Source organism: Pholis gunnellus, assembly GCF_910591455.1.
Source record: "Pholis gunnellus genome assembly, chromosome: 3".
Taxonomy (NCBI): Eukaryota; Metazoa; Chordata; class Actinopteri; order Perciformes; family Pholidae; genus Pholis; species Pholis gunnellus.
In genome coordinates, this window is record NC_136529.1 from 12,894,071 (window position 1) to 12,921,924 (window position 27,854).

At 41.3% G+C, this 27,854-nt stretch overlaps 2 protein-coding genes across 2 annotated transcripts; both read left to right on the top strand.

Moving 5' to 3' along the window:
* Positions 1-6,770: 6,770 nt before the first annotated feature.
* epha2a (eph receptor A2 a) lies at positions 6,771-19,728 on the top strand. The gene is made up of 17 exons (XM_079185452.1): positions 6,771-6,909; positions 7,742-7,809; positions 9,264-9,900; positions 13,924-14,079; positions 14,190-14,522; positions 15,050-15,177; positions 15,284-15,461; positions 15,568-15,670; positions 15,942-15,994; positions 16,093-16,218; positions 16,311-16,496; positions 16,606-16,667; positions 16,989-17,198; positions 17,396-17,545; positions 17,801-17,994; positions 18,361-18,516; positions 18,984-19,728. The coding sequence occupies exons 1-17, from the start codon at positions 6,834-6,836 to the stop codon at positions 19,090-19,092; spliced, it is 2,925 nt and encodes a 974-aa protein (XP_079041578.1). The 5' UTR covers positions 6,771-6,833; the 3' UTR covers positions 19,093-19,728.
* Positions 19,729-21,534: 1,806 nt separating this feature from the next.
* On the top strand, positions 21,535-27,832 carry LOC306715830 (heat shock protein beta-7-like; the record flags this gene model as incomplete). Its single annotated transcript, XM_079186310.1, has 3 exons — positions 21,535-21,672; positions 27,033-27,146; positions 27,806-27,832. The coding sequence occupies 3 exons, from the start codon at positions 21,535-21,537 to the stop codon at positions 27,830-27,832; spliced, it is 279 nt and encodes a 92-aa protein (XP_079042436.1).
* Positions 27,833-27,854: the final 22 nt, after the last annotated feature.

Consider the following 27,854-nt stretch of genomic DNA (forward strand, 5'->3'; position numbering starts at 1 on the left):
GTAGCGTGCTTTGGATGGATACCGTTTAAAATCGAGGGACTAGGACTGGAAAAAAAGAGTGGTTTCCGTCTACTTCAGCTGCAGAAAATAGTGCTTCATCAACAAGTATGCATCACCAGTGGGACGTACAGGTGCCATGTTCAGAGGAGGGAACTCTCACAAATCTATATTGTGCAAAGGTCGTTCTTGAAATTGATTATACAAGGGGAAATATATAAGTAAAGAAAGGAAAACATATGCACTGTAGATATTAGATTAATGATGTATTGATATTCGTAACATTGGACATTGTATGGATTTAAAGTAATGGACCAACGTTGTGGATGTGAATGTACATGAGTCCTCTCGCCCTTTCATTCGTCTTTCTCTGCAAAGTTTTAAAGTCTATAGTTCTACTTGCAGCGAATATCAGAGTAATTTAAGTCAAACAATTTCTCAGTAAAATAAACGTTTCTTTTAGTGATGGAGTCCAAATGCTCTTTTTACATCAAAAAGATTAAGAGTATTAGATTATTAAACATCTCTACACTTATTTATTTTATATCAGCTGTAGTTAGTGTCCCTGGCTGCTGCCCCAGCAGCTGCAGACCCGAGTGTATTATCCACACAACAGGGACCTCTGTTGGTGTCTGTGTGGTATAGCTGCTTTCTACTTGAGTCATTGACTTCCAACGTCTGAAGCTCATCAATCAAGTGCTCCATCTCCAACTGAAAAATAACATGATGTCAACAAGCTGCCACAGTCTACGTTGAATATCTCCAATTTTTAAAACAGGAATAAAAAAATCAGAATAAGACACACTGCTGACTTTGAGTGGACAAACATGTAGCTCCTGTTTGCTCTGCATTGTCCAGCTGTCTCATGACATCACTCCCTGAATCCAGACCTACCCCAAACAAAGCAGGTGCCCTTTTGGCCAAATAATGAACCAATTGTTGTTGACCACACTGTCAGTCGCCCTTTCTGGTCCTCCCCATTCCTCTTCTGACCAGTTGTTGTCGTTACAGCACAGACCTTGACTCAGCAGCTCCATGATCACATCTAATACACATAATGTAACTTATAGATGCTGAAATTACACTTTACCTTTAACTTTTAATAAAGTTTGTATTCTTAAAATTGTACCACCACAAATTGTGAGTTACTCTCATTTTTCTATCCCACCTCAGAGTTGTTTGGATGTTCACATTTTATAAGAAAAATATTGGACTTTAGTGGCACAGTAAGTTGTAAAAACAATTTTACCAGGTCCATTTTGTAGCTATTCTTGAGCTTTTGATTGTATTTGTATTCTATCTTCCTCAACAGCTGTTTCCATAGACAATAATTAACTTTCAATAGCACATTTTAAGCAAAAACGTCCTTTGGTTGGTTAGAAATTAACTTTTCATCTCAACAACGTGTTTTAGTTTAATCCCAAATTTGAACGTTGGCTACACACAAACGCACACTCACACACCTACACGCACACACACACACACACACACACACACACACACACACACCACTACCTCACAAACAGCTGTAATGCCTGTGATCACGCTGTATAGCCCTCCCAAGTTGGCCGGCCACTGTGAAATGTAAACAGTAAACAGGATGGAGCATCCCCTTTGTGTGTGGACAGGAGGGGTCGGCTGCTACAGACAGAATGAGCCCATGCAGAGCGTGCTAGCCCAGCTGTCACTGCTATAACTTCAGACTTGAGAGACCACAGGACGCAAGCTGGAGGGCCACTGTGTGTGTGTGTGTGTGTGTGTGTGTGTGTGTGTGTGTGTGTGTGTGTGTTGTCGGCCCACACCCCCCAGGCATTCCCCTCAGCCCCTGGCTTCCTTCCTCCCCTTTGTTAAGCCTGCGAGGCAGACTTCGTCAAGCTGAGCACACAAACGAATGCATATGAATGTGTGCTGTCATCTTTATTAGGCCCCTTTGCCAACACCCATTACATTTAACACGGGTCTTTACTGAAGGAGATTTCACTTTCAGTCATGCCCTCGTCCCCCCACTCTTACTTGTCAGACGAGGAGGATTATAGTGACCTCAGTCTGGGATAAGTTGAATACACAACCTGTTCCACACTAATAAAAGTAGATAATAACGAGCAACGAACAAAGGCTGATTTTGTTATGGTTGTTTATGGGTGATTATTTGATATGTGACTTTAACGGCAATGGTGATTAGTGGTGGTTTTATATTTCAAAGGTGAGACAATCTTTCTTTGAATTCTCACGAAAAATATATCTGTCTTTACCTGCAGCGTTCACGGCTCTTTGATGAGGTCAGTGCCAATGCAGGTAGCGATGACTGATCAGGGCAAAGCCACAAATATACTTCTCCCATGGCTGTATGACTAATGCTGTGTTTTAAACCACATTCCCACATTTCATCTCCTCATAAGACAAAAACTTGTCAGAGCGTGTTCCCTCTTTTGTTTCTGAACGCTACGCTGCACACAATGTAGCCCACATAGACAACAGACACCCACCCCAAATTCCAGTGACGAGAGGTAGTGTTTTTCAGAGGTGGCATGTGGAGCTTTTAAAACGAGATGACTGAGGATATCGAAAGGGAAAAAACAAAACAATGCCCAGGCTTTTCAGTCCAGACAACAGAGCACAGAATGGAGAAGCTTCCACAACATCCATCGTGTTTGTTAGGAACATAAAGAGGTGGTGGTTTGGGATGAGTGTAATTATTAGAGCACACTATTGTTGCCAGATACTTTACAATATGTGTTCTCGTGGTTTTAAATTCCGTTTTGGTAAGGGACTTTATGTACCTGTATTGTACTTCAAAACCTGTTGAAGTTTATTTGCGTGTAGCTTATCAGTATGGTTTCATATTGTGTCACTACAAGTACAGCAGTGAATTGAATAATGCCGCGGTTGTTGGGGCTAAGATATCTTGTGATTTTGTCGTCACATCTGATTGTTTTTGCCTTGTGTGATTTTTGTGTTATTTGTAAAGATTACACACTCCTTTGTGGCTTGCATAGTCTTACCTCATATGCTAATAAAAAAGTTAAAACCAACAGGATTATCTAAAAAATGTCTCCTTTAGCCTCGTTCCAGACATCTGAATCAGGACACATGTCCGATTTCTTCTGTGATTCGAATCCAGCCTGATTAAAGACGACTAAAGTCACCAAGTCAAGTATGCAAAGCAGAAAGTTCTTCATTATTTGATAGCAAGCAGACTTTTAATTACTATTACTTTTATAGAAATAAAGATATTACTTGATTGAAAATGTATCAAATTAGGAAAAAAAGTAACTGCACATTAACTCAAGTACTTCATTACAACTTTGAGGTACTTGTATATATTGCTCTTTTGATTCCACAGCCTTTATTTAACAGTTACACTTACAAGTTCCTTTTCAGGTTAAACATTTCATACAAAACATATGATCATTTTATATGATACATTATTATGGATTGAACTACCCAATGAAGGAGATAAAACTAGCTCCACTTAGACAACTACAACATTAAAGTACGCTTAAATATTAAAGGATCAATGATAATGATTCCATAATATAATAATGAAACACTGACAGTCTTCTCTATATAATGAATACTTTTGATACTGTAGGTATATTTTGTTGCAAATACTTCTATACGTTAAATGTAAGAAATGCAATGGGGTTTTTTGCTATTGGTCATGGTGTGGCATTGCTATTTTACTTGAGTAAATAAGCTGAGTACTTCTTCCACTACTGATGGTTATGCTGTCAAACGGTGTAAACAAAGGTGGGAATTCATCATTTCTTAACAAGGGTTTTGGGGGGGCCCTCACTCAGACGGTGGAATGGTGGAAAACAGCAGGCGTATTTTATGTTGGCAGCACACAATCGCTCCCCCGTGTTTTCAGTAGTGTTCCACCTCTCTGTTTGCTGATACCACGAGGCGTGTAAGGAAAGCAGGGGGTGTGAGGGGAGCAGGGTCTGAATGACATGGCGTTGTTGCTTCGGCCTGCTATTCACTGACCCACAAAATGCCGACCCAGCCCCCAGTGTGAAGTACTTTTGTGTTGTCGTCACCCTCAGAAGCCCGGGACTGGAGAGGGGGGGTTTAGGCACCCAGGGGGGCTCAGCGCTGATGTGAGGCCTCAGTCTGCTCTCCAGCAGCACGCATGCACTGTTAGGTGGATAAAAAGAAGCCTGCATTGTAATGAAAGCATTTGCATACTTGTGTGTTAGAGAGGGTGTTAACCTTTGACACCGTCGAGAACTGGCTGACAACAGAAACCACTTCTCAGAGTCTAGGCATTAACACACTCGAAAATAACACCTTAGCGTACCTCAGTGTGTATCAAAACTATTGAAGAAAGGAGGGAAAGGGCTGCTTGAGTGCTTAAGATGGAAGTTTCCTTCCATTTCACTCCTTCAAGTGGCAGTTCACACTCAAAACAAAGTGTGTCGGATCATTTGCAGGTGAGGGATGTCTGTCATGGTGTCAGGTCTTTGTGGGATTGAAAAGCTCAGGAAAGACAAGAAACTGAAATGCAGTTTCCAAAAAGAGCTGATAGTTGAGAAACAAGTTCAACCTGAAGGAAAACAAACACATTCAATCTTACTATAAGAATAGAGGCGCATCTTTACTTGCAATGCATGATTTAATAAGAAGGCGTCAGGTTTCTTCTTCTTCTGCTCTGTTGGTTCTACTTTTCGCGTTAAACGACAATTTGTGTTTGAGAAATTGAAGTATTTGTCATTTGAAGGTCAGAAAGACATAATTCAGCCCACACTTAACTTGTTAATCTATTATTTCACCAACATCTTTCACTCTGTCTGTTGTATGATTAATGTCCGTGTATGGTAACGTCGGACAAGACAATGTCCGCCTCTTCAGTTGGTTTTTTGGGGGGTCTTTGTCAGGGTGGCTGACTGTGTTTGGCTCTCAAATCGAGGGGCTCTACTCTCCAAGTACACGGCGCTTCACAGAGAAGACTTGACTCTGAAATTCCTCCAGATAAGAGTTGCTAGGTGATGCTATTGTCAGATCTTCTTTGTGGTCACATATTCATACCCAAATTGTAAGGTTCTTTATGAGGAGCGTCTCATTAGTAGTCATATATTCATACCAGACCACCCCCTCCCACTTGACCCCTCCTTTACCAGTCGTGGGAAAGACAAGTCCTGGACGAGACGTGGAGGATTCAGGCAATTACTTGGAAGACTGTCCAGCTTTAACACTCTTTCGTTCTGAAAGGCTAGTAAAGCCCAAACATATTTGTACTGTATTACTGACACTTATTGTTTGAAACATTTAGCCCGCTGCCACAGCATAATATCCCAGCATGGATAAAACATCCAAGAAGGTTTTTAAATGTACATTTAAACACCAAGTTCAAATGTAACCAAGCAGGACTAGAATGGATCTTTTACAGCCATGCTATGGTGTAGCTTGGTGCTCCATCTTTAATTAAAGTCCCACGTCATGTGCAAGACACTCACCAGCTACAGTTCAAGCTAAGAAACTCAACCGAAGACTCAAATGAAAACTGAAAAACGTTTTGTTAATAAAAGGGTCTGCTTTGTTTAAAAATGTGTAGAGTTCAGCATTTAATAATGTAATTGAGTTCAATTCAGAGTATTGCCCCACAATCTCCTCTCCCATGAGAAAAATACTAATAAAGAAAAATATACGTATTTAAAAAAATTGCACAAAATATCAATACATTTATTCGCCTTGAGAAAATCATATTTGAAATGCTTAAAATGTTTTAAATATTTTGATAACTACCAAGTTTAGAACTACTGTTGTATTGGAAGTAACTATAATTACTCAATTATTGTACTGAAGAACAATTTGATGGTACTTGTACTTTACTTGAATATTTCCATATTACGGTACTTTATAATCGACTCCACTACATTTCAGATGGAAATGCATATTTTACTCCACTATTTATTTGTTGTATATTTGTTATAGTTGTAGTAACTCTGAAAAATGATATTTAACGTATAAAACAGACGATCAAATGCGGAATAATGATGAATGGATAAAGATCAAACTACCCATGTATGCAAAATACTCCACCTCACCAGCAATAACAAAATGTTGGATACGATGCATCTGTAATAAAAACCCATACAGACTATAATAGTATGACCCTCTAAAAGAAATGATTCTGCATAATCAGTACTATAACTTTTGATACTTTAAGAATATTTCATGTTTTACTCAAGTAAGGGGTCTAAACACTGAACATATATAATAATATACTCTGGAAGGTTTAATTTACATGATACAAACTCTTGATTCTTTAAGTGCATTGTGCTGATACTAGTACACTTACTTTAGGCTATAATGGTTAACATTGAAGGATTTCTACTTTCACCATCACTGCTTGACAAACTTGCAGAATGTTTAAACAATGACTAAAACTTTTGCATTTAGCTTTTGTTGTTGTTAACATAAGTTACCTATGGTGCTGACTTTAATATACACGTGTGTTTGATATGCAAAATGTACATGATAGTACAGAGTTTGATTAAATATTGATTTATTAATTTAGCAAACACTTTAAAATCAATAACATGACAGTGCAGCTTATGAGGGCCATCATCCTTCTCAATGAAACAGGTGTGGTTAAACCGTCTTGGCCCCGCCCCTATATTACCATATTTGGAGAACTTCAGCATTCCAAAGCTTTGGGGGGGGGAGGGGGGCGGAGCGATGACGCCACCTGTTTCTCAATGGTCTGCGGGCTCGTGCTCACTGAGCCGGTAGAGTGAAGTATTCGGAGAAGTGGAGCCAGTGGGACAGACGGAGGAGAGCAGCGAGACTTTGGGGATTTCTAACCACGGCTTTATTAAAAGTTGTGCGGAATCATGAAGCTCCATCGGGTCAACTTGTTCCTGTTTTTATTCATCAATCAAGTATTTATCAGCCTCCAGTCCAAAGAACGTAAGTTTTTCACGTGTTGTGTAAAAAGAAATAAGTGTATAGCCGAGCTTTACCGGACATCGTGAGTCAGGAGGTTGGAATTTGATAGCCTCAAGTCTTACTTCTGTTTTAAAATTATGTAAATGTGGGTTTAAAGTGCTAACGTATAGGACTTTATGTCTGTTTTTGTTTTTCAGTAAGTGTATAAAACATAATATAGTGTGGTGAATGCCTCTTTTGAAAATATACATTTACCATTTGAACCTTGTTTTCATTATTTTAAATAGTTTAGATCATTTCGATCATAGTTTAAATGATCGAAAAGATCGAATCATCTATTTGTAATATAGCGCTTCAATTTATTTCTTATTTCTTTCTATTTGTTTTACTGGCCTTTTGTCAATTTAGGATTACACGTCACCTGTGAGATGCCTGAACATGTCACACTTCATGTTTCACATGTGGCGCATATTCATGTAGTTCTCTCGTCATGGTAATTGAACTGCCTCCGCCTGTCTCAGACATTATTAGTCCTGTATCCTGGACCTGGAGGACACGGTCAATGAAGTCCTGAATCAGACCGACATGCCAGATTAGACTGTCAAAGCGTGGCATGTGCCCCTCATAAAGATAATGCACCCCCCCCCCCCCCCCCCCCCCCCCCACGAGATAATAAAGGCAGAGAATTGAATTGTAGAGTCACACAGTCCAAACGTAGTCATTTTCTAATTTAACAAAAGGTGTATTAGGACTGCATATATATATATGTACATATATATATATCAGATGTCATTAGTTGCTTCTGTGCTTGTTGTAACTATGTCATAATATGTTTTTCTGTCTGTCTCTGTAGAAGTATTGCTGGATATGAGAGCTTCAGGATCAGAGTTGGGGTGGTTGACGTTGCCATACGAGAACGGAGTGAGTATTTATACCTCAACAGGCATTTTTCCAAGACTTCAGGTTCAAGACTTGAAACCGTCTCTCGCTGAGTAAGACAACAAATGACTCAAAAGGGCAGCTGAAGACTAGTTGTTGTGAGGATTTGCATACTCTTTAGCAACAATAACCGAGGCCTCTTTCTGCTCGTTCAGTCCACTAAAAAAGCTCTCTGGGAGAGATGGAATGAGTGGCAGCTCGCTGAGGTTTGGCAGAGCTCAGCTAGTCTTGTGTTAACGCTACCCTTTCATGAAGAACTTATGAATGCCATTAAAATGTCACGGGTCAACCTACATGTAAATTTACTGTACCGTCGTGCTTTTAACACAACCACAGGCGGTTGTTTTAATTCCAGAAATGAACCAAGGAACACAATTTTAAGATTTTCTTGTGATTCCTCTCCGAATTTAGAGATAAGAGCAGTGAGATGATATGTACAGTTGTGGGAAGACGTATGAGTAAAAGCGAAAGAAAGAATGGTCTGTGTGTGGAGAACCATCCCTCTATCTATAGTTCTGTGGCTTTCCAGCTAAAAAAAGCAACAGGACATGGCCACTTCCACTCTGTGGGCAAAGTTTCTTCTTACGTTCTCAAAAGATCTAAGGGCTCTCGTTTGATCGGATAGGATTTCCCCCTGTCCATCAAACTTCGCTTTGTTCTATTCCGACTTTCTCACACTTGTAAAATGTATTTAAATTTGTACCAGGGGTGACTATTTGCTAGGTGTGGTCTTGGCTTCAGAACATTTGAACAGTAGACAATAGAAGTTGGATAGTAATTAAGTAATTGTCTGAAATTATGTATTAATGCGCTCTATTCTAATGGTAGCAATTTAACTTTCTTGAAATAGTGTAAACATATATGTACGCCTCTCTTTTCTAACAGGTAAAGTTAAGCATTGATGTGTTTCTTGAAACACAGCAGTAGCCCACTATAGTGCTAACATATGAGGTGTTAACGTTTAATGTTATATGGAGGCTTTTAATCTTTCTGCTCGTCATTGCGTCCCTCTCTTAAAAAGTCTTAATTGCTGCCAATTGTGCTGCCACTTTGCTTATAAAGCTCATTTAACTGCCATAAATGTTGGTTGGTAGTCTCAGTAGCATTTGCTGGATCTCGCACACATGCACCCTCGTGTGTCAGTGGAAAACCACACACGTCGCGAGCACGGCACATGTCCAGGCCAATAATCTTAATGTGTGGAAAAAAGCTCCAGCTCACTTCTGCACTTTTATGAGCTTCTCAGTCAGCATGAAAGAAGAGGTGTCTCATCAATAAAACCGGTTCTCAGCTAGAACAAAGCCTCTGAACCCTGTACTTATTCCCTGAAAAAAAAAATAAAAAGAGTTTTTTTCTCCTTTCATTATTGTAGTTTTGTAACAGTGACTTTTGCCCCTAAAACTAATCCCTCTGCTTTATCTCTTTCTGTTCTACAGTGGGAGATAGCCCAGACGGTGGTGAACGGCTCACTTTTCTATACCTACAGCGTTTGTAGCATAGACTCTACTGACCAGGACAACTGGTTACGCACGACATTCATCCAGCGGCGCCCGGGGTCTACCCGAGTCTCTGTGGAGCTCAGATTTATTGTGCGAGACTGCAACACTTTCGACGGTGCTTCTGTCGCCTGCAAAGAAACCTTCAACCTTTTCATCTCGGAGGCCGATGCCGACGTAGGAACCAACTTCCGCAAAGGTCAGTTCCGCAAAGTGGCCACCATCGCTCCTGACGAGGTGACGCGGGGCCCCGTGCTGAAGGTCAACACGGAGACGAGGGCCGTGGGGCCGCTGGCTCGAAAGGGCTTCTATCTGGCTTTCCAGGACATGGGCGCTTGTGTGGCTCTGCTGTCTGTCCGAGTGTACTACAAAACATGCCCGTCCACAGTGCAGAGCTTAGCGGCCTTCCCGGAGACGGTGGCGGATGCTCTCAGGGAGGTGGAGGGAGCCTGTGTGGAGAATGCCGTCAGCCAGGCCACCCCACGCATCTACTGCACCGCTGATGGTGAATGGGTGGTACCCGTGGGTCAGTGCCAGTGTCTCGCCGGCTACGAAACCACCGGGGACTCCTGCCAAGGTAAGCACTAAAGTATGCCACGCACTCAACTGAGGCGTGTTTGCGTTGCCATGCGAGTTGTAGTCAATTAAACTCCTCCAACCACTACTTTGGTAGTAAGGAATGAGCACAGAGGAATGTTAATTGCGTCTAGCTTGTTTGGAAATCTATCGCAAGAGCACTCTGTCATATCTGTGTCAAAGTGGGTCCGATAGCATAGGTGGAGCGTCGGTGAAGGGAAGAAACAGACAAGATGTCTAAACCCGTTTGTTTAGTTTTGATTTTATGGCAACCACAGATTGCTTCATGTGATATAGCTAAAAACCACTGGGGGAATTTCAACAGCTTCCAGTCGATGCCTCATCCCTCTACCTGTTGGCCAACAGCACATTCTTTCCACTGCCCTTTTTTCTCAGGACGCAGGAATGGGGCCGGGCTGAGGCACAGTTTTATGGATAGGTCGATGGCTGAGGGTGATAATGTACAGCACAAGAGGCTGTGTTTCAATTACTACATCCTTCTAAGTGCACTCTAAGTTTGTTGTGTATTTACACTGGAGATTTGACAACATACACTTAAAGATGTCAGTTTGTCTCCTAAATTTCAACGTTTTTTGAGACTATTGTCCCACAAGTCACTGCTCAGTATGAAGAGCTCCTTAACCTAGAAAAGAGTTAAAACTAAAAGTATTAAATACTTTGGAATACATTTTGCTTTCTCTTTGGAAGGGATTAATTCTCTCAAATAGTAAAATACATTAATTTATTGTATACAAACTGCAGAAGCTGTGTACTACAGTGCATACTGCGTAGTGTTGCCACGTAGTAGCCGATGAAAAGAGAAAACTTTCTCCATTAAAGGGTCATGAGAGAAAGCTTTTTAACCATTCAGATATTTATAAGCAGGTAGTTTTTAAAAACAAAAAATCTAAAAGTATAGCAGTTGGGGAACATACTTTTGAAGTTTTCTACTTTTGTCTATTTATATGAGTGACACCTAAAATAAGGTAACACAAGCAAAAACGTTGCAGTATCTAAAAAAAAAAAACAAGTAGATATTTACAGTAAAGGACATATCTGCGGTGTTCGTATTGAATGGTCTCCTGTTTGTGTGGAATTTGTCTTCCTCGGGTGTGGTGTGTTGGGCTGTCTGGAGGAAACGTGGGAGGAGAGAGGCTACAGAAAGGAGAGGAAGGAGGGAGGAAGGGCACAGTGTGCTGCAGGGACTTCTGAAAGGAATTCTTTCACCCTCGCGTCACCTTACAGCACTGATTGACGAAAAGAAGGGACCGTGTGAATGTGTCAGAATAACTACCTGAGTGGTGTGTCTTCTCCTCCTCAAGTATTTGTTTTGCACCAGTTGCTAAGGCGACCGGAACCACAGATTACAGGGTCGGGGCCGACACGCCTTCAGGAGGTTAGACTGAGTCAGGCTGCGGTCTGTCCGAGGCACCTTGACTGGCTGAGTTTGGTCTCTTTTTAGACTCATTCCTGTAAGACGCAAGATCATTCTTACCAGCTTAAAGAAATAAGCCATTAGTTAATAGACAGGAAATAGTAAGCAACTTGTTTGACAGTTGATTCATCTTTTAAGTCCTTTTGTCAACTAAAAATGCAAAGAAATAGTTTCCAACCTTTCAATAGTTTTTCTTCTCTGTCTTATATCACTCTAAGCTGAATGTCTTTGGCTTTGGCACTGTTAGTCAGACTGAACTACACATTTGAAGACGTCACCTCGAGATTTAGGACATTTTGACAAGCGTTTTTCACTTTTTTGTGACATTCATGGACCGAATGAATAATCTATTAGTTGCAAGATTAATAGTTATTGGAATTTGTATTGTTAGTCACAGCCCTACATGCCTTTTGATAGATAAGTACAGTGGGTCATAGAGTAAATATTGTCCTGCGGTTGTAAAAGTGAATAAAAAGAGGAATGCAGGGAGGAAGTCACGGCAGAAGATTGTTTCCGTCTTTGAGGTGGACTCTGAGCCGATCACTTGAAACGGATGTTGGCAGAGGAAGACAGGAAATGTTTATGACTCGGAAAAAATTGGGATTCCAAAATCTGGAGGATGACCTGAGTATTAGGATGCAGGAAACACGTTTTATTATACAAGTTAAAACACAGTGAATAAGTTGTAGTTTGTTCCAACGCCCTATTTGCACTTTACAAGGGAAAGTGAGATCCTTAAAGGCTCGTGGCCCGCATGTGCATTCCACTGAAGAGCACAACTGTTGTGGGAAAAGGAAGTAAAGCAACATGAGGAGGAATGCTGACTGACACAAATAAGAAGGTTGTCCCCGGAGTCGGAGGGTGGGGGAGTCAGTCGACAGTTGGTGCATGAGGGTGGTTAGTTTCGTGGCTGCTTAGTTAGGTGTGGAGTGTAATTTAGTCAAGAGGATTAGTAGAGCAACAGGACAGCTGTTAGCCAATGACATGCTCCGCTTTGCCTCCCTTTGCTCTTTCATCCGGTTGTTAACACACGCAACGAGCTCCCTAATCCGTGTTCCCACTCATTAGAACAATGGGTCGACACAAAGAGCAAAAAACGGATTCAATTAACAGATGCACCAGAGTGGAACTTAAGTCCTTTTCACGTGTGTGTCGTAGCCATAGAGGAGCGCGGGACTATTCATTCATTCAAGAGGGGAAAATTAAAGTTTGGGATCAAATGAAAACAGTATTTCAACCCTTTCCCTAGATTGACAAAACAACGCAAACACTTGAATTGAAAGTAAATATGAGAATCCATCGTCGCCAAAGTTTGCATCGACAATGTTTATGTTCATACATTGCACACATGCCGCCTTTTGGGAGCTGTATACGGAGTAAGCCACCATATTTATGGCACCACTCTGTCCAATCTCAGAGACAATAGATGAATAGGGCTGGAGTTTCTTTGGTACGTGACAGAGGTCCTGCTGCTGCAGCTCAAGATGAAATGGGCTGGCCTCCTTTTCTTATGCGAAAAGACCTCAGCTACACCCCCACTGCCGCCGAGTGACTCCCCAGAGAGAACTTCTGTTGGTGCTCCAGACCTTTACCCCCCCCATCCCCCATCCATCCATCTATTCATCTTCATCCCTCCTACTCAACCTGCTCCTTCTCCTCCACTGCGGCAATACTTGGAGTGCAAAGGTCTTTCCGCCTGAATGGTGAAAGTAACGCGACCGCGTCTTTAATCCAGGGTTCACTCGACCTCTTCTCACGGCCACCAGCACAGGGGCCAGATGAAAGCCTCTTCCCTTCAGAGACAGCAGAATGAAAGCGGAGAGAGGAGATCTTTCATAAGATCCATTCTTTTAAATTTTTTCTTTTTTACTGTGCTGGAGCCCTTTATCACCTCAAAAAGTATGTCTGTTTCCATAAACACACTGAAAATCATACCCGTCTCCAGCAGCTTTTCCTATTTCCTGATTCTCTTGTCCTCCTCACTGTTCAACCTTGGATGCTGTAATTTGCGATTGGTGTCGGGGGTTAGCGGAAGGAAGGAAGGAACTAAGAAAGAGAGGAAACATCAGCCTCAGACTGAATTGCAGCTCCTGCGTCCTGGTTTCTGTCCACTCTGCACGTTCATTAACCTCCCGTGCCCTGGAAGACTGTTTATCCGTGTGCTGAAATGTCCATCACAACTCTCCAGCAGTGTCCAGGGTTTCCTTTGGCGAAAACACAAGTATTATCTGCCAGAGAATATGAGCCGAGAGTTCACAGGGGAAAGGCAGATCAGATCACCTGACGGATTTAATGCTCTGCTGTCATCCGGTTGACACCGGCAGTGTGACCTGAGATTAGGCCTTCAGGCAAAAAAGGCGAGTAGAGGCAGATCGTCGGGGAAATCTCTTTTCATTCCTCTGGATACAAAGCCTCAGTGATTATAGGTTACTCACAACAAAAGCTTCCTGTCGGGTGGAACAGACTGGTATTACAGAGACAGCTTCATTGTTTGCATTTAGATCAGTCATCCCTTCCTGTGTTTGTCTGTTTCAGTTACTCCTAATGTCAAGCTTAAACACACACACCTTCTCTCTCTCTCTCTTACAGCATGCAAACCAGGCTACTTCAAGACATCTGTATCGAGCGAGTTATGTCAGGTTTGTCCTGATAACAGCAAGCCCTCCGCAGCCGGCGCCACCGAATGTCAATGTGAGGAAGGTTTCTTCCGCTCCCCTTCAGACACTCCGACGTCACCCTGCTCTGGTAACAACCACACTCACTGTCATAGTACTGACAAAGTCACATTTTGGCTCATTACAGGTAGGGTCAGAATATCAGGCTAACTGTTCTGTGTCCTGTACTTCCTCCCCAAGCTCCACCCAGTGGCCCTCGTGACCTGACCTCCACCACCCTGTCAGCACAGGGCAGGCTGCAGCTGGCCTGGAGCCCACCGCTGGTGACCGGGGGCCGCAGCGACCTCACCTACAGTGTGGTGTGCGAGCACTGCGACGAGGCCCTGTGTGTCCCCTGTGGCGAGAAGATCCGTTTCGAGCCAGGTCCTACAGACCTGCAGGACACCACGGTCGTCGTCAGTGACCTGGATTCCCATCTGAACTACACGTTCACTGTCGAGGCTCACAGCGGCGTGTCCCAGTTCGGTACCGACAGGCCCATCGCAAGCATCACCACCGCTCTGGACTACACAGGTGAGCCCGATCACACCAAAAGCCCTGTTAAAACCCAATATGTAGAAAGGTATTGAAGTGGTAACCCTTTCCTTTGCAACAAACAGAACATGTACAATTGGCAAAGAAGTGACCATAAAATGTTATTATACCAAATTACGAAATATTACTTTTACATTTTTCTGTAGCAGATTTATGAAACATATCATCTGTTCAAAATTATGTTTATAAGAAATTCTGATAAGATTAGGAAAAGTATCAAGGTGGTAAAACTATTTTTTTGTATGTTATTTGAGCTGTTTAAAAATGATCTGTTGTCTCCAGAACCCTAAACAGACATTTTTAGATATTTAGATATTTAGACATTGTTTCATATAAAATTGTATTTGCTACTGAAAACCATTGTACAAAAAGAAGGGCTTACTACACAAAGAGGAATTCAGTCTGACCCACTGAATCCCAAAGGCTTTTATTTCCAAATCTCCGTTCCAAAGACTATGATTAGTCACTAACCATTATTTTGCTTTCTGTCTCTCACCGACCGTTAGATCCCCCAAAGGTGACGTTGATCCATCTGGATGATCGCAGCCCCACCAGCTTGTCTCTGTCCTGGACTTTGTCTCGCAGGCCTCCAGCCCATATCAATCACCGCTATGAGCTGATGTACCGCAGAAAAGTAAGACAGAGTGCTTTGTGCTCTTTTGTCTCCCCTCCCCTCGTTCAAAGTTGAGGCTGTAAATTATTCCAACATTTTTCTAATCCACCCACTTTCCTTTTCGCAGGATGATGAGGGCGAGCGTGATGTGACCACCTACACAGTCCTGATTTTGGAGAAAAGTTCTGTCCAGATTATTGACCTCACCCCAGACACTACTTACATGTTCAGGGTCCAGGCACTGAGTCCTGAAGGAAACCCCGGCAGCTACAGTGTGGAGCACGAGTTCCTTACCTTACCATTAGGTACCAGCAGCCTTCAAATCTACAGCAGATGAAACTAGTCTCTCCGTATAAACTCCTATTTCACATATTGAGTTGCTAAATTTGTCTTTTTCTGCGATTTGCACAGCTGAGTCTCAGATCCAGAACAACTCCACCATGGTGATGGGAGCTGTAGTTGGAGTAGCGATCATTCTGCTCGTTGTGGTGGCCGTCCTGCTGCTGCGTAGACGGTTGGTAACAACATGCTTCATATCCACATCCAACGCCTGCCTCATTCAGATAAATGTTATCTACAGACCTGCAAACTGTGATTATGTGCCACAAGCTCGAGTAAATTAAAGATTTTCTGGTATGACGGCTCAGGGAGGGTTTATCAGTAATAGCTGGTGCTGCTATTGAACACAGCTTTGGTCTTTTTCAGTAGAGACTGACCTGCAATTACTAAAGAGCCGGTCTGTGTTCTGTTTAGTCCTGTAGTGATTATTCGTGTTTTCCTCTCAGGAGACTGAACTCTCGCGGCAGGGGAGGACCTGAAGATCCCTACTTCTCATCAGGTTAGAAAACCATTCTGTACATGCAATAATAATAATAATAATGATAGTTAATTATGCTAATATTCAGCCTACTATTCTGGTCATCATTTCCTCCATAGATCAACTCAAGCCTCTGAAGACTTACGTTGATCCACACACGTATGAGGACCCTAACATCGCCATCCAGAAGTTTGTCACAGAAATTGACCCCACTGCCATTAGCAAACAGAAAGTCATCGGTGTTGGTAAGTGTTTTATTTTATCGCCTGTCTTACATTTAATGAAATCTCAGAGCGCAGTTTCTAATGTTTCCTCCTGCTGTCCGTCTGCCGATCAGGAGAGTTTGGGGAGGTGTTTTGGGGCGTGATGAAGTCTTCCAAGCGAGGGGAGGTGGCCGTGGCGATCAAGACCTTGAAGCCGGGCTACTCTGAGAAACAGAGGCAGGACTTCTTGAGCGAGGCCAGCATCATGGGTCAGTTCTCGCACCCGAATATCATCCGCCTGGAGGGAGTTGTCACCAAATGTGAGTCGAAAACCTCAGACAGAAGTCACGCAATCATTCTCAACTCATTTGTATCAACTGCTTGTATACTTTGCTTTCACTAAACGTACGTTTTTGTTTTAATTTTCAGTCAAGCATGCCATGATAGTGACAGAATACATGGAGAACGGAGCTCTTGACACATATCTGAAGGTATGCATTTTGTTGCAAACAGGAAGGTCACATGACTTGAAATTTAATATTTGTTAGTCCTTAATATAACTTGAGGGTGCAAACTAAAACACTAGCAAACTGTTTTGAGCTTAACGATCTTATACGTTTCTTTGTGCGTCATTGTGCAAAGGAACTTGGAATTGTGTTTCTCTATATTTATTTACACATTAAAGTGTTATTGATTTATTTACATTGTACAAAATGTTGAACTATTCCTTTAATTAAATTGTGTTTGACTGTAACCTTGTAACAATTAGCTAAAAGAAAGAGTTATTTAATAGATGTATTGTTTTCCTTTAGGACCGTGATGGAGAGATTCCATCATATCAGCTGGCCGGGATGCTGCGTGGAATAGCTGCTGGCATGAAATACCTCGCTGACATGAGCTACGTCCACCGGGACCTGGCAGCAAGAAACGTCTTGGTTAACAGCTGCCTGGAGTGTAAAGTGTCTGATTTTGGGCTGTCGCGTGTGCTGGAGGATGATGCTGAGGGCACCTACACGACGAGAGTGAGTCTAACAGCTGCATATTTAACAGCCTAAAAGCATAGAGAGAACAACCCTTTCTTTTTCTAGTTACGAATGCCAGACTGCTAATGGTATTTTCACTCTCAAGTGTCCAATCTAAGGTGTTGGTCTTTCAGCGCTTTGTGTTTCCACTCCCTTCTCACATTTAACATGATTTGTTAATGTTTCTCTTCTGTCAGGGAGGTAAAATCCCCATCCGCTGGACGGCCCCCGAGGCCATCGCTTACAGGAAATTCACTTCAGCCAGCGACGTGTGGAGCTTCGGCATCGTCATGTGGGAAGTCATGGCATTTGGAGAACGGCCCTACTGGGACATGAGCAACCATGAGGTATGTCCACCTCTTTGCGGTTGAGATGAAGGATTGTTTTAGCCTGTGTAGGTCAAACTTTAACGTGTGTAAACCACCGAGGGTCTGCTGGGTAGGTGGTGGTAGAAAGTTGCCTGACGTCCACAGTAGTTTCCCACCATCCTCTTTAAATTTACTGTTGATGTCAACAAACGAACACGGCACTCTTTCCAGACTGTTCGTCAGCACACTCATAAATATACTTTAGATCTAAGAGCTTCCTTCCCTCTTCCTCAGGTCATGAAGGCTATCAACGAGGCCTTCAGGCTTCCTGCTCCGATGGACTGCCCATCCGCCATCTACCAGCTCATGCTCCAGTGTTGGCAGCAGGACCGCTCCAAACGACCTCGCTTCACAGACATCGTCAACATGTTGGACAAATTGCTCCGAAGCCCAGAGTCTTTGAAAACCATCGCTGACTTTGATCCACGGTATGAACTTTATTTTCAACAAAGTAAAAGAGACTGAATGAAAATAGCTACTATAAAAGACACTAATCCTCTCAGGTGCATAATGAATTATGTGGAGAATTACACAACTTAAACTCTATTTATAAACCCTTGTTGTGTGTTAATAAGTAGATTAAACTAATATTCATCTTCCATTTCAATTCCAAGATATGTCTCTAACTTTTTCCTTTAACTAGAGCTGTATTAGTCTTGGTATTTGCCATTAGAAAATGACAAATTATTGAAATATCTCTGGAAACTGTCCGCATTGAGTTGACAGTAATGTACCCAGTGAACATAATGTGGCAGTAAATGATGAGTAATCCAAATGTACACTGTTCCTCGCAGCGTGTCCATCCGCCTGCCCAGCACCAGCGGCTGTGACGGCACCATGTTCAGGTCGGTGCCCGAGTGGCTGGAGTCCATCAAAATGAACCAGTACAACGAAAGCTTTGCTCGCGCCGGGATCACGACCATGGAGCAGGTGCTCGCCTTGAGGCATGAGTAAGTGCACACATGGCACAGGTGCAGCTCAGCAATGCTGCGCTGATTTTATCTGGCACCAGGCCACGCTTTGTAGTAACACAGAGGAAGTATTGAGCTCTCAGCTTGAACATTTGTCAGGCAGTTTGTGAACGTTGAAATACTTCCCTCTGCCACGTCATTCCTATCATTCTCTACTGCCATAGCTTCCACAGCAGTGGCCTTTTTTAATCTGATGCGGCGCCACCGTCCTGCCCAACATTTTATCAGTTAATTGTTGATCCGGTACTTTAATCAATCTATTTAAACCATTTATGCATTGCTTTCAGATGCAATATGTGCATTTTGTTTTTCGAAAAGAACACAATTTATATTTTTTCTAATTAGTTTAGATGCTCCCCAGTGAGATTCAATGCTTTCCAAGGACCTCTGTAGTCTCTTTATGCAAAAGCGTTTTTAAAACGGTGTCATTGATCTTGTCCTTTCAGAGACATCAGGAATATTGGAGTGCGGTTGCCCGGCCACATGAAAAGGATAGCATACAGCATCCTGGGTCTGAAAGATGAGACCAGCTCCCTCAGCGTGTTTGCAGTGTGATCTAAGCATTCCTCCAAATCTAAGAGCACTGACCGACCATGCCATTTCACTCACGAACGAGGAGGACTGAAGTGTGGGGGGGGGGATGAAACTGAGCTACACTGCAGGGGGTTTACTTTGTGGCGTGACTGAAGAGGACCCTCCAAGCCACTCGGAAAGGACTGAGATCAAAAACACTTAAGTACTTTATGATAACAGAAGGCAAATAATTTATCTTCATGTAAAAATGTTTTATATGTTGAACATAAACATTATGTGATGTAGTAAATAAAACAATTATAAGAGTAAGTGCAAAATGTGAGACAACGTGAGAGTGCTTGGTTTGTATTTACTGAACGACTGAAAAATGTAATGCTCTTCACCATTTAAGGGCGTTTTCTTCCAAGCACTCACTTTATCCTGCCAGTGTTTCTGGATCTTTAAATCTGCTTGTTTTTCTACATGTTTTATGATCAATCAGACTTGCTTTTAAATTTGGAATTATAATTCCACTCAGGGCGAAGAATCACACATTGTTATGTTTTGTAGTTGGTCTCTGTATCACATGATGCATTTTTTTTCCTCAAGTCTTGTTTGTTTACATAATGTCTTAATACAACTGTCCATTTTTTTATTTAATATTTATTTTATTTTGTATTTATGGCATTTGTTACATGACGAATAACTGATCTGGGGCATATTTGCCAGGCAGTGTATTTTTGTGTTTGAATAAAATCTGTGTTTCTATGTTACTGGATCACTTTCTTGTACTCATGTAGTCAACAGGTATTTGTTTTAAACTTTTCCAGAATGAAATATCTCAACAGCTGTTGGATGGATCGCCGTGAGCTTTGGAACAGATGTCATTAATATTATTATGGTGAACCCGACTTTTCATCAAGCACCAATAGCAGGTTGATATTTGTGTTTTGTGGTGAAATATCTCGTCAACTATTGAGTGGACTGCCATTACATTTGTTACAGACATTCACAGTCTTTGTGAACTTTGGTGAGCCCACAAATTTACTTCTAGCACCATCATCAGGTCAAAAATTGAATTTGTCCGATTATTCGGTTTATGACCAAATTAACTTAAAAATGACCGGCCAAAGCTGTACTTTGTAACTATTGGCATGCGACCGTGAAACTAGGATAGTAACAGTGATAAGAAACACTGATATTGTTTAAGATGTACAGAAATGACAGCCAGTAAAAAAAACTATTCTAAATAGTTAAAGCCTAAATGTTGGAAGAAAATAAAAACTGTGTTCCGTACATCTTTCTAAATCACTTTTCATATATGTGCTCAGTCAACAGTAGACGTGACCTAATTACGCCACTCTCACACAAACAAACTATGCAGTTCTGCCACACATAGCTCTTAACAACTTGTGCCAGAAACACGATAAACTTTCCTAATATAGGTTGCCAAAGGCCTTTCTTCTGACACCACTCTAAAGCCAGTTGGCATGTTTACTTCACCAAGACGTAAATCAAAAACAAATTCCAGACCTCAACTGTATTGACAGTTTGGTTTTCTTTACAATTTAGCACTCCAGCCTCACAAAGCTTGTTTTAGGTGACGTCTGCCATCCAGACGGAGCTGATCAACCTCGGTGACTTTGCCAAGGTGGAGCAGAATGTCACACCTACACACAGCCGTACTCCATCACATCACAGTCACTAAGGCATGTTAAGTTCGGGAAGGTTTTCACTGGGATGCATTAGTACGGTGTCATTTCACCATGACTGATGTAGCCTTAAAAAAACGCTAAAAGCTACTTTATTGCATCATATTGACACTTTTACAATAAGTTGTGAATGACGGTTAATTTAATTCCCCACCTGATAATTATAGCCTATTTCTTCACACTGACACAGCTCAACGCTCCTTTCTCACACAAAGACTCACAGGCTCCTAGTCTGGGGTGCGGCTAGACATTTTGAACCAGTTGACCAACAGTTGAACAACCGCTCTGACACATCAAAAATCCGTGTCATGTTCCAGTGCAGCTGAATCATTCAGGCACCCACCCAACCACACACACACACACACACACACCAAGTGGGACAAAGTAGACTATAAAAGATATAGGAACACTTTCATCAGACACAAGAAAGATTAGAATTACCTATCTTGGATCCATGCTGTAGATACAGTCGGATAGATAGAGACAATCCACTTCCTCAGCCTGTATGGGGAAAGGTCAAAGTCTTTTCTTTGAAGATTCACGATCACCACAGCAGACATGTAGAGACAGAGAATTTATAGGTCAGAAAAATAAAGACTGATAGATATATACATGTATACATTCATTTGTTTCGCTTTTTATACAAATCATGTTTGACCAGTTTTTTGTTGTTTTTTAAGTAAAATCAGTGAATGTTAGAAACCCGATGTTTGGGCTTTTCAGTTTGTGCCATGAAGTCATCAAGCCAGCAATGTAGTTTGCAAGGATGTAAATGTTTTTTGTTTCAGGCCACTCATATCCTACGGGAAAGATCCAGGTCACTGGAGACATTTCCCAGTTCACTGTCAATGTGAGTGAAGTTTCTACGCAGTATGATATCCTCACTTCTTCCAACAACCTCATAGATGTTGTAAGAGCCATTTTGTATTCTTAACAGTTTTTTTGTATTTTATGTTTATTGCAAAAGTATGTGTGTTATGCCCTTCAAAATCTTTACCATATAATATAGTTAAGGTAATTGGTCATGTTGTAAAATGTGTGTTTTTGCCCTAATAAGATAAAGGCTCCTCTATTCTTTCCTGCTATTGGATAATTGTTGGTTGACTCCTAAGTAGGTCTCAGACTAATAATTATTAGTTTCATGGCAGAATTCATACGCTTTACATTATGTCATTTCAAACAAGGTCCATTTCATGTGTGTGTTTCCACTTTATTGGTGGAAAATGGTGAAAAAAACTACAAACTATTCCCACTAAACCCACTGACAGGAACACTCTGATGACTGCAAGCTGTTTCAATCCCAGACCACTGAGAGAAGGTCTTCCTTTAAGACAACTACAGAATTGCAAGAGACTTTGATATAAAATCAGTGGATCTTAAAAAAAGAATAAGTTCCAAACAAACGAGTTTCCTCCTCAATAGATTGTTCTTACAACAAGACCAGAGAAAGATTCAGAATCTGTACTGAAACCAGACAGAAAAAAAAGGTGACAAGTTAATGCAGGTGATACCTCGATTACCATGATGAGATTATCCTATAGGATGCATTGTTATGAGGCTTTATAGATACATTATAATGTGTTATGATTGTGCTTATCAAGCATTATAGACATGACTTTCATATAGGAAAGACATGATGATCAATGATCAATTCATTTATCAGAAAGTAAAAAGTAAGTAAATATATCTTCTGGTTAACTGAAGTAAAAAACATAAAACACTGACTATGATCTCTAATATGAACATGTCTGTTTTATGTTAACTCTTGTGGACACAAACAACTGATCTGATGACTGCAGAGAATGATGGACATTGAGCAACAGTAAAAAGGTGGAGCTAGATTGGAGGTGGAGGCCGATGGCTGCAGGGGAAGGTTCAGGCGTCTGCAGGTGGAGGCAGCGGTGATGGTTGTTGGTAGAACCTGTAGGTGGAGATTAAGATGGCAGCTGTCTGCCAGCTCCTGCAGGTGGAGGCGGCACCTGCTTTAGCTGGTTTTCAGAGGCCGTTTGTGTTCTGGAAGATGATTTCAGGGAACTGTTGAGGCTGAAGCTGAATACAAAGATTGTTGACAAAGGCTGCATTCACTGACTCAAACAAAAAGAGGATTCTTCAGCTGTGAAGAAGATTACTTAAACTGAACTGTTATCATATCGAGAACCTCTTCATGCAAACAGCCAAACTTGTTACGTTCTCTCAGGTTGAGCTAAGACTCAGGCGCAGACACAGGAGACAAGGTGTAGTGGAGAACTAGCTTTAATGGGATCCAAGTCATCAAACACGGCAACAGAAAACAACTCCAACAGGGAGCGGGCAAAAATCCAAACTGAGTAAAAAAAGGGCAGAGTCACAAAAAGGCAAATTCACGAACCAGGACCAAACGCTGGAGCGTAGACGCGGAAGACACAATGCTGGGACACGTAGAAGAAAGGGAGACGAACAAAGACGATCTGACAACCAGAACAGGGGAAACAGGGGAGTCTATATGTGTGGGGTGATGAGTAGATTGAAGGCAGCTGGGTGGACTGGGCAGGTGAGTTGGATGAGTGCAATTAGGGGAAACAAACACAGACACAGGAACAAAGGGGGCAAAGCCTAAACCGTGACACAACTGATGACTTTTAAACACAAAGTGGTGATCTACATAAAAAATGTAACTCTGAAACAGTGTATGAAGTTTTGATAATTATGAATAACTTCATCACCGCTGTCATACATCTTAAATGTAGGGGAACACAATATGGTTCAAAATAAAAGGCGTATTTGTAGGTTTTTGTGTAAACGACTTCACCAACAGATTGGTTTCATCAACCTGTTTTTAAACGTTACTCTTTGTAGAGACAGTACGGTGCTGCTCACTCACTGGTTTGTCATTTTTTAAAACAAATTTAGATTTAGTCTTAGTCTATTAACTAAAATGTATCAGTACAATAGAAAACTATAGTTTTATGTACCCTTTTTATAACCCTGGAAAAGAGTTTTATGAAGCCTTGTGAATTTCAAAGAAAGAAACAACTCAACCTCATCAAACTTGTGCTGCTGCTGGAACTCTTCTCTGGCTGAAGGAGGAGGACAGCACACACACACACACACTTCACACTTCACAAAGTTACAAACCACTTTTGATATTTCCAAAAACATGTTCGCACATAACAAGGCATCCAATAATAGAATCACATCACTGGTGATCAAACCATAACATGTATCACCTGCATTAACTTGTCACCTGTGTATGCTTTTAATATCATGGCACCATCTTGTGGTTGAAATAAGAAATACAACAAGTTGTATCCAAACTAAATAGTAACAGTTGAACAAGTTATTATATGAGGATTCATCTCAAGTCTCAAATCTTTGTGGACTCACACATGAAGAAGCTGGTGAACGCTTTGCCCTCCTGCATACATCACACCACTGACGTGCTGCTAAAGAGCAGTGCTCTCATTGTTGATGAGAAGGATTCACTAGTAACCATAGATGTGAATTCATTCTGTTCCTCATGAGGACGATGTGAATGCTTTGAGGTACTTTCTGTCCATTGATGTGAACCAAATATTGTCAGTAGATTTTGTGTTCAAGAGAGCTGAGATGATTTCCACTGAGATTTACTTTAATTTTGATGAGTCCTTTTTTAAAATGGATTGTATTCAACACAATAACCACTGTGGTCCGTACAGTTTGGGGCTGATCTGTAATGATATTTGTCTTGAGTTCAGTGGTGAGTTACAAAAGCTGGAAAGAATTCCAACTCTCCCTTTGACACACATTTCAGTTATGGATCAATCAACTTTTTAGATGTTAAATTAATACAATATTCAATCAGTATGTCTGAAGTAGATCTAATCTGTGTAGATTACATCTCAGAACAAACGTAAATACATGTAAAACATTATGTTTAAACACAGTTAAATGCGTAGCAGTACATCGAGCAAACACTTTTCTTGTTCTATCTTTTCTCATTAATTTAATATAGATATAATATACAATGTGAAATGAACAGTTAGCGGTATTGTTACACAAGTGACAACAGTAACAGTGGTATAAATAATCATTCAAAGCTATATAATTCACCTGATTCTAGTGATGGCTTCTTAGTTCTCATATGTGCTGGTAAGTGTCAGATTATTGGTTCAATTGACAAATGTCTTATCGTGGTATTTAGGGTTACGGTTAAAAATGCTAATTTTGATGTGTAGATATCTGTCACTTTGTTTTACAATGTGTATATTTTTATTTGACCAAGTTTTATTTTAAAGAAAAAAATAAACATGTCTTCACAGTATGGCACAAATTCGATTTTTAATCTGTTCTAAGAAAGGCTGGACCTGTAACATCCACTGCTCATAGTCTTTGTGACGTGTGACAGTTTATTAAAAACAAAAAGAATCTTCTCAAACTGAGGATGGATTCAGTCCTCTCTCCGACCATGGAAACTTCACTGATGACAAGCATTTGTGGACAAAAGACGGCTGCGTTTTCCTGCCTGGTGACGGTGTCCCCGCTCTCAGCTCCTCCCATGTCTGCAAATCCTCGCTCACAAAATCCCTTTCTGGCCCTTGTGACTATTCTTTTACAGTGTTTGATACCTACAGTGACTATACTTTTATGGTTTAATACATTCAATGATTATGCTTTTATGGTTTAACACTTCTATAAGTAAATTTACTGTAACATATAATATCCTCTATAAGTAAACATATTGTAAGTATATAATACATTCCATAAGTAAATATCTTGTGACCTTTATATTCACCACTAGGGGTGCCATTTAAACGGAGTTTTCAAACAAAAACGATCTCCGTCCACAGCGTTTCAGCACCGTTTTCGAGATCTCTGTCCATTCTAACACGCCTGAAAACAAATATCACGTGACTCTTCACCTACACTGGGCATGGTGTGGGTGTCGATGTAAACAGGAAGTAGATTGGTTGCTTAGTTAAAACAAATACGACAGAGTAATACAGTAGTCTTTAGTAATGAAAGGTCGTGTTTGATACTTAAGATCTTCTCTAAAATCTTCCTCTATGAACTCAAACAGACGTTTTACTTTTTAGACTTAGTTACAGCGCTGCAGGTCTTGTTCTATCTCTCTCTATCTCTCTCTCTCACATATCAAATTTACTTTTTTCTTTTGCTAGATTTGCTAGATTATGGGTCCATAAATGTGGTCAACACACGTCTCTGAAAAGAGATCATATCTCTCCTGTATTAGCTTCTCTGCACTGGCTCCCTGTAAAATCTAGAATAGAATTGAAAAGCCCTAATTGGTCAGGCACCATCTTATCTTAAAGGGGCTTATAGTACCATATTACCCACTAGAGAACTGCACTCCCTTAATGGTTCCTAGAGTCATCAAAAGTAGGATGGGAGCCAGAGCCTTCAACTAGCAAGCTCCTCTTCTGTGGAACCAGCTTCCAGTTTCATTCCGGGGGGCAGACACACTCACCACATTTAAGAGTAGGCTTAAGACTTTCCTTTTTGATAGTGCTTATAGTTAGAGCTGGCTCAGGTTTGCCTTGGACCAGCCCCTAGTTATGCTGCTACAGGCCTAGACTGTTGGGGGACTTAGGATACACTAAGCTCCTCTCTCCTCTTCTCTCTCCTTCTGTATGAATTCATGTCCCATTAGTGCACATTACTAACTTTGCTTCTTCCCCGGAGTCTCTGTGCTTTCTCGCCTCACAGGTTTCCGTGGATCGTGGTTATATCTGGACCCTGGTCTTGCCTCCTGCCGTGGTCCTGCTGACACCCACTGCCACTCTCATTATTATTAGTTTATGTATTTCTTGCTTTTGCCAATAACATTACTGCTTTTGTTATCATTGTTATTCTACCATATCCACTTCTGCTGTTATTACTAGTAGTCATCATTCTTCCATCATTATTATGCTTACTACTCTCATATGAATAATTTCTGTCATGCATTGAATGTGTTGTAACTCTGTTATGTTGTTCATTCTGTACACATGCCATCTATTGCACTTCTGTACATCCTGGGAGAGGGTCCCTCCTCTGTTGCTGTCCCTGAGGGTTCTTCCATTTTTTTCTCCCCGTTAAAGGTTTTTTTGGGGGGAGTTTTTCCTGTTCCGATGTGAGGGTCCCGGGACAGATGTGCCCTCAGAGGCAAATTTGTGATTTTGGGCTATACAAAATAAAGCGAATTGAATTGCTTACAATGTTAAATGTGTAAAATTAAACAATTCTGAAGTTTCCCACACCAATAATCAATGTATGCCTTCCTTATATTCTCAATCCTTATGCAGCTGAGAGAAGATATCACAGTCATCACATTTTTCCCACCAATGCAAACTACCATCGAGTGTGGACCCCATATCTGTGACCATAACGATGGGGAGCAGTGGGGTCCAGACTGTCAGAGCTCACAGGGTATTGTTTTTAATGCCTAATATTTCCTCCTTGCATTTAACGTTTCACCGCTGGAGTTTAGTGACCTCTGGCGGTGGGCGAAGAGAACCAATGCACCATTCACATACTACCGGACAAATCCCCTTCAAGTGCACATGAACCCAACAACATTGCAAATGCTGTATAAAAATGAGATATTCTATGACACTCTTGTTAACATTATGGGACAATCGAGGGCAGACGGCACAGCAACCTGTAAATTACTGTTTAAAATGTTTAACATCTCAACTGAAACGTTATCACTACATCTGTTGCAACTCTATGAGGCGTACTGTCTAACGTGTATTCACAATCATGCTTGCTTCTTGAATGCAGGCTTTTTGTTTTCGTCCAAAAATGACCGGTTAGTGCCTGAAAAAAGACGAAATTAACGACTTTCTGGAGAACCTGTAAATCATTACGAATTGCAGCGGTTAACGGAAGTGACGTAGGGGTTTCCTGTCAGGTTGCTGCCCATGGAGACGCTTTGTTTACGGAAGTTTTTATCAGCTGGCTACACTTTGATGCTTCAAGTGCTATTTGGCGAAAATAGTTTATATTATTAAAGCACGTTATGATGAGAAAAGACTGTTTATTGTTACACTAACACCGGTTTAACGGGCTGTCTTGTTCCGCTACAGTCTGACTTGTTTGATGAAATAAACTGACGTCAGCAGTGTGATGCTAACT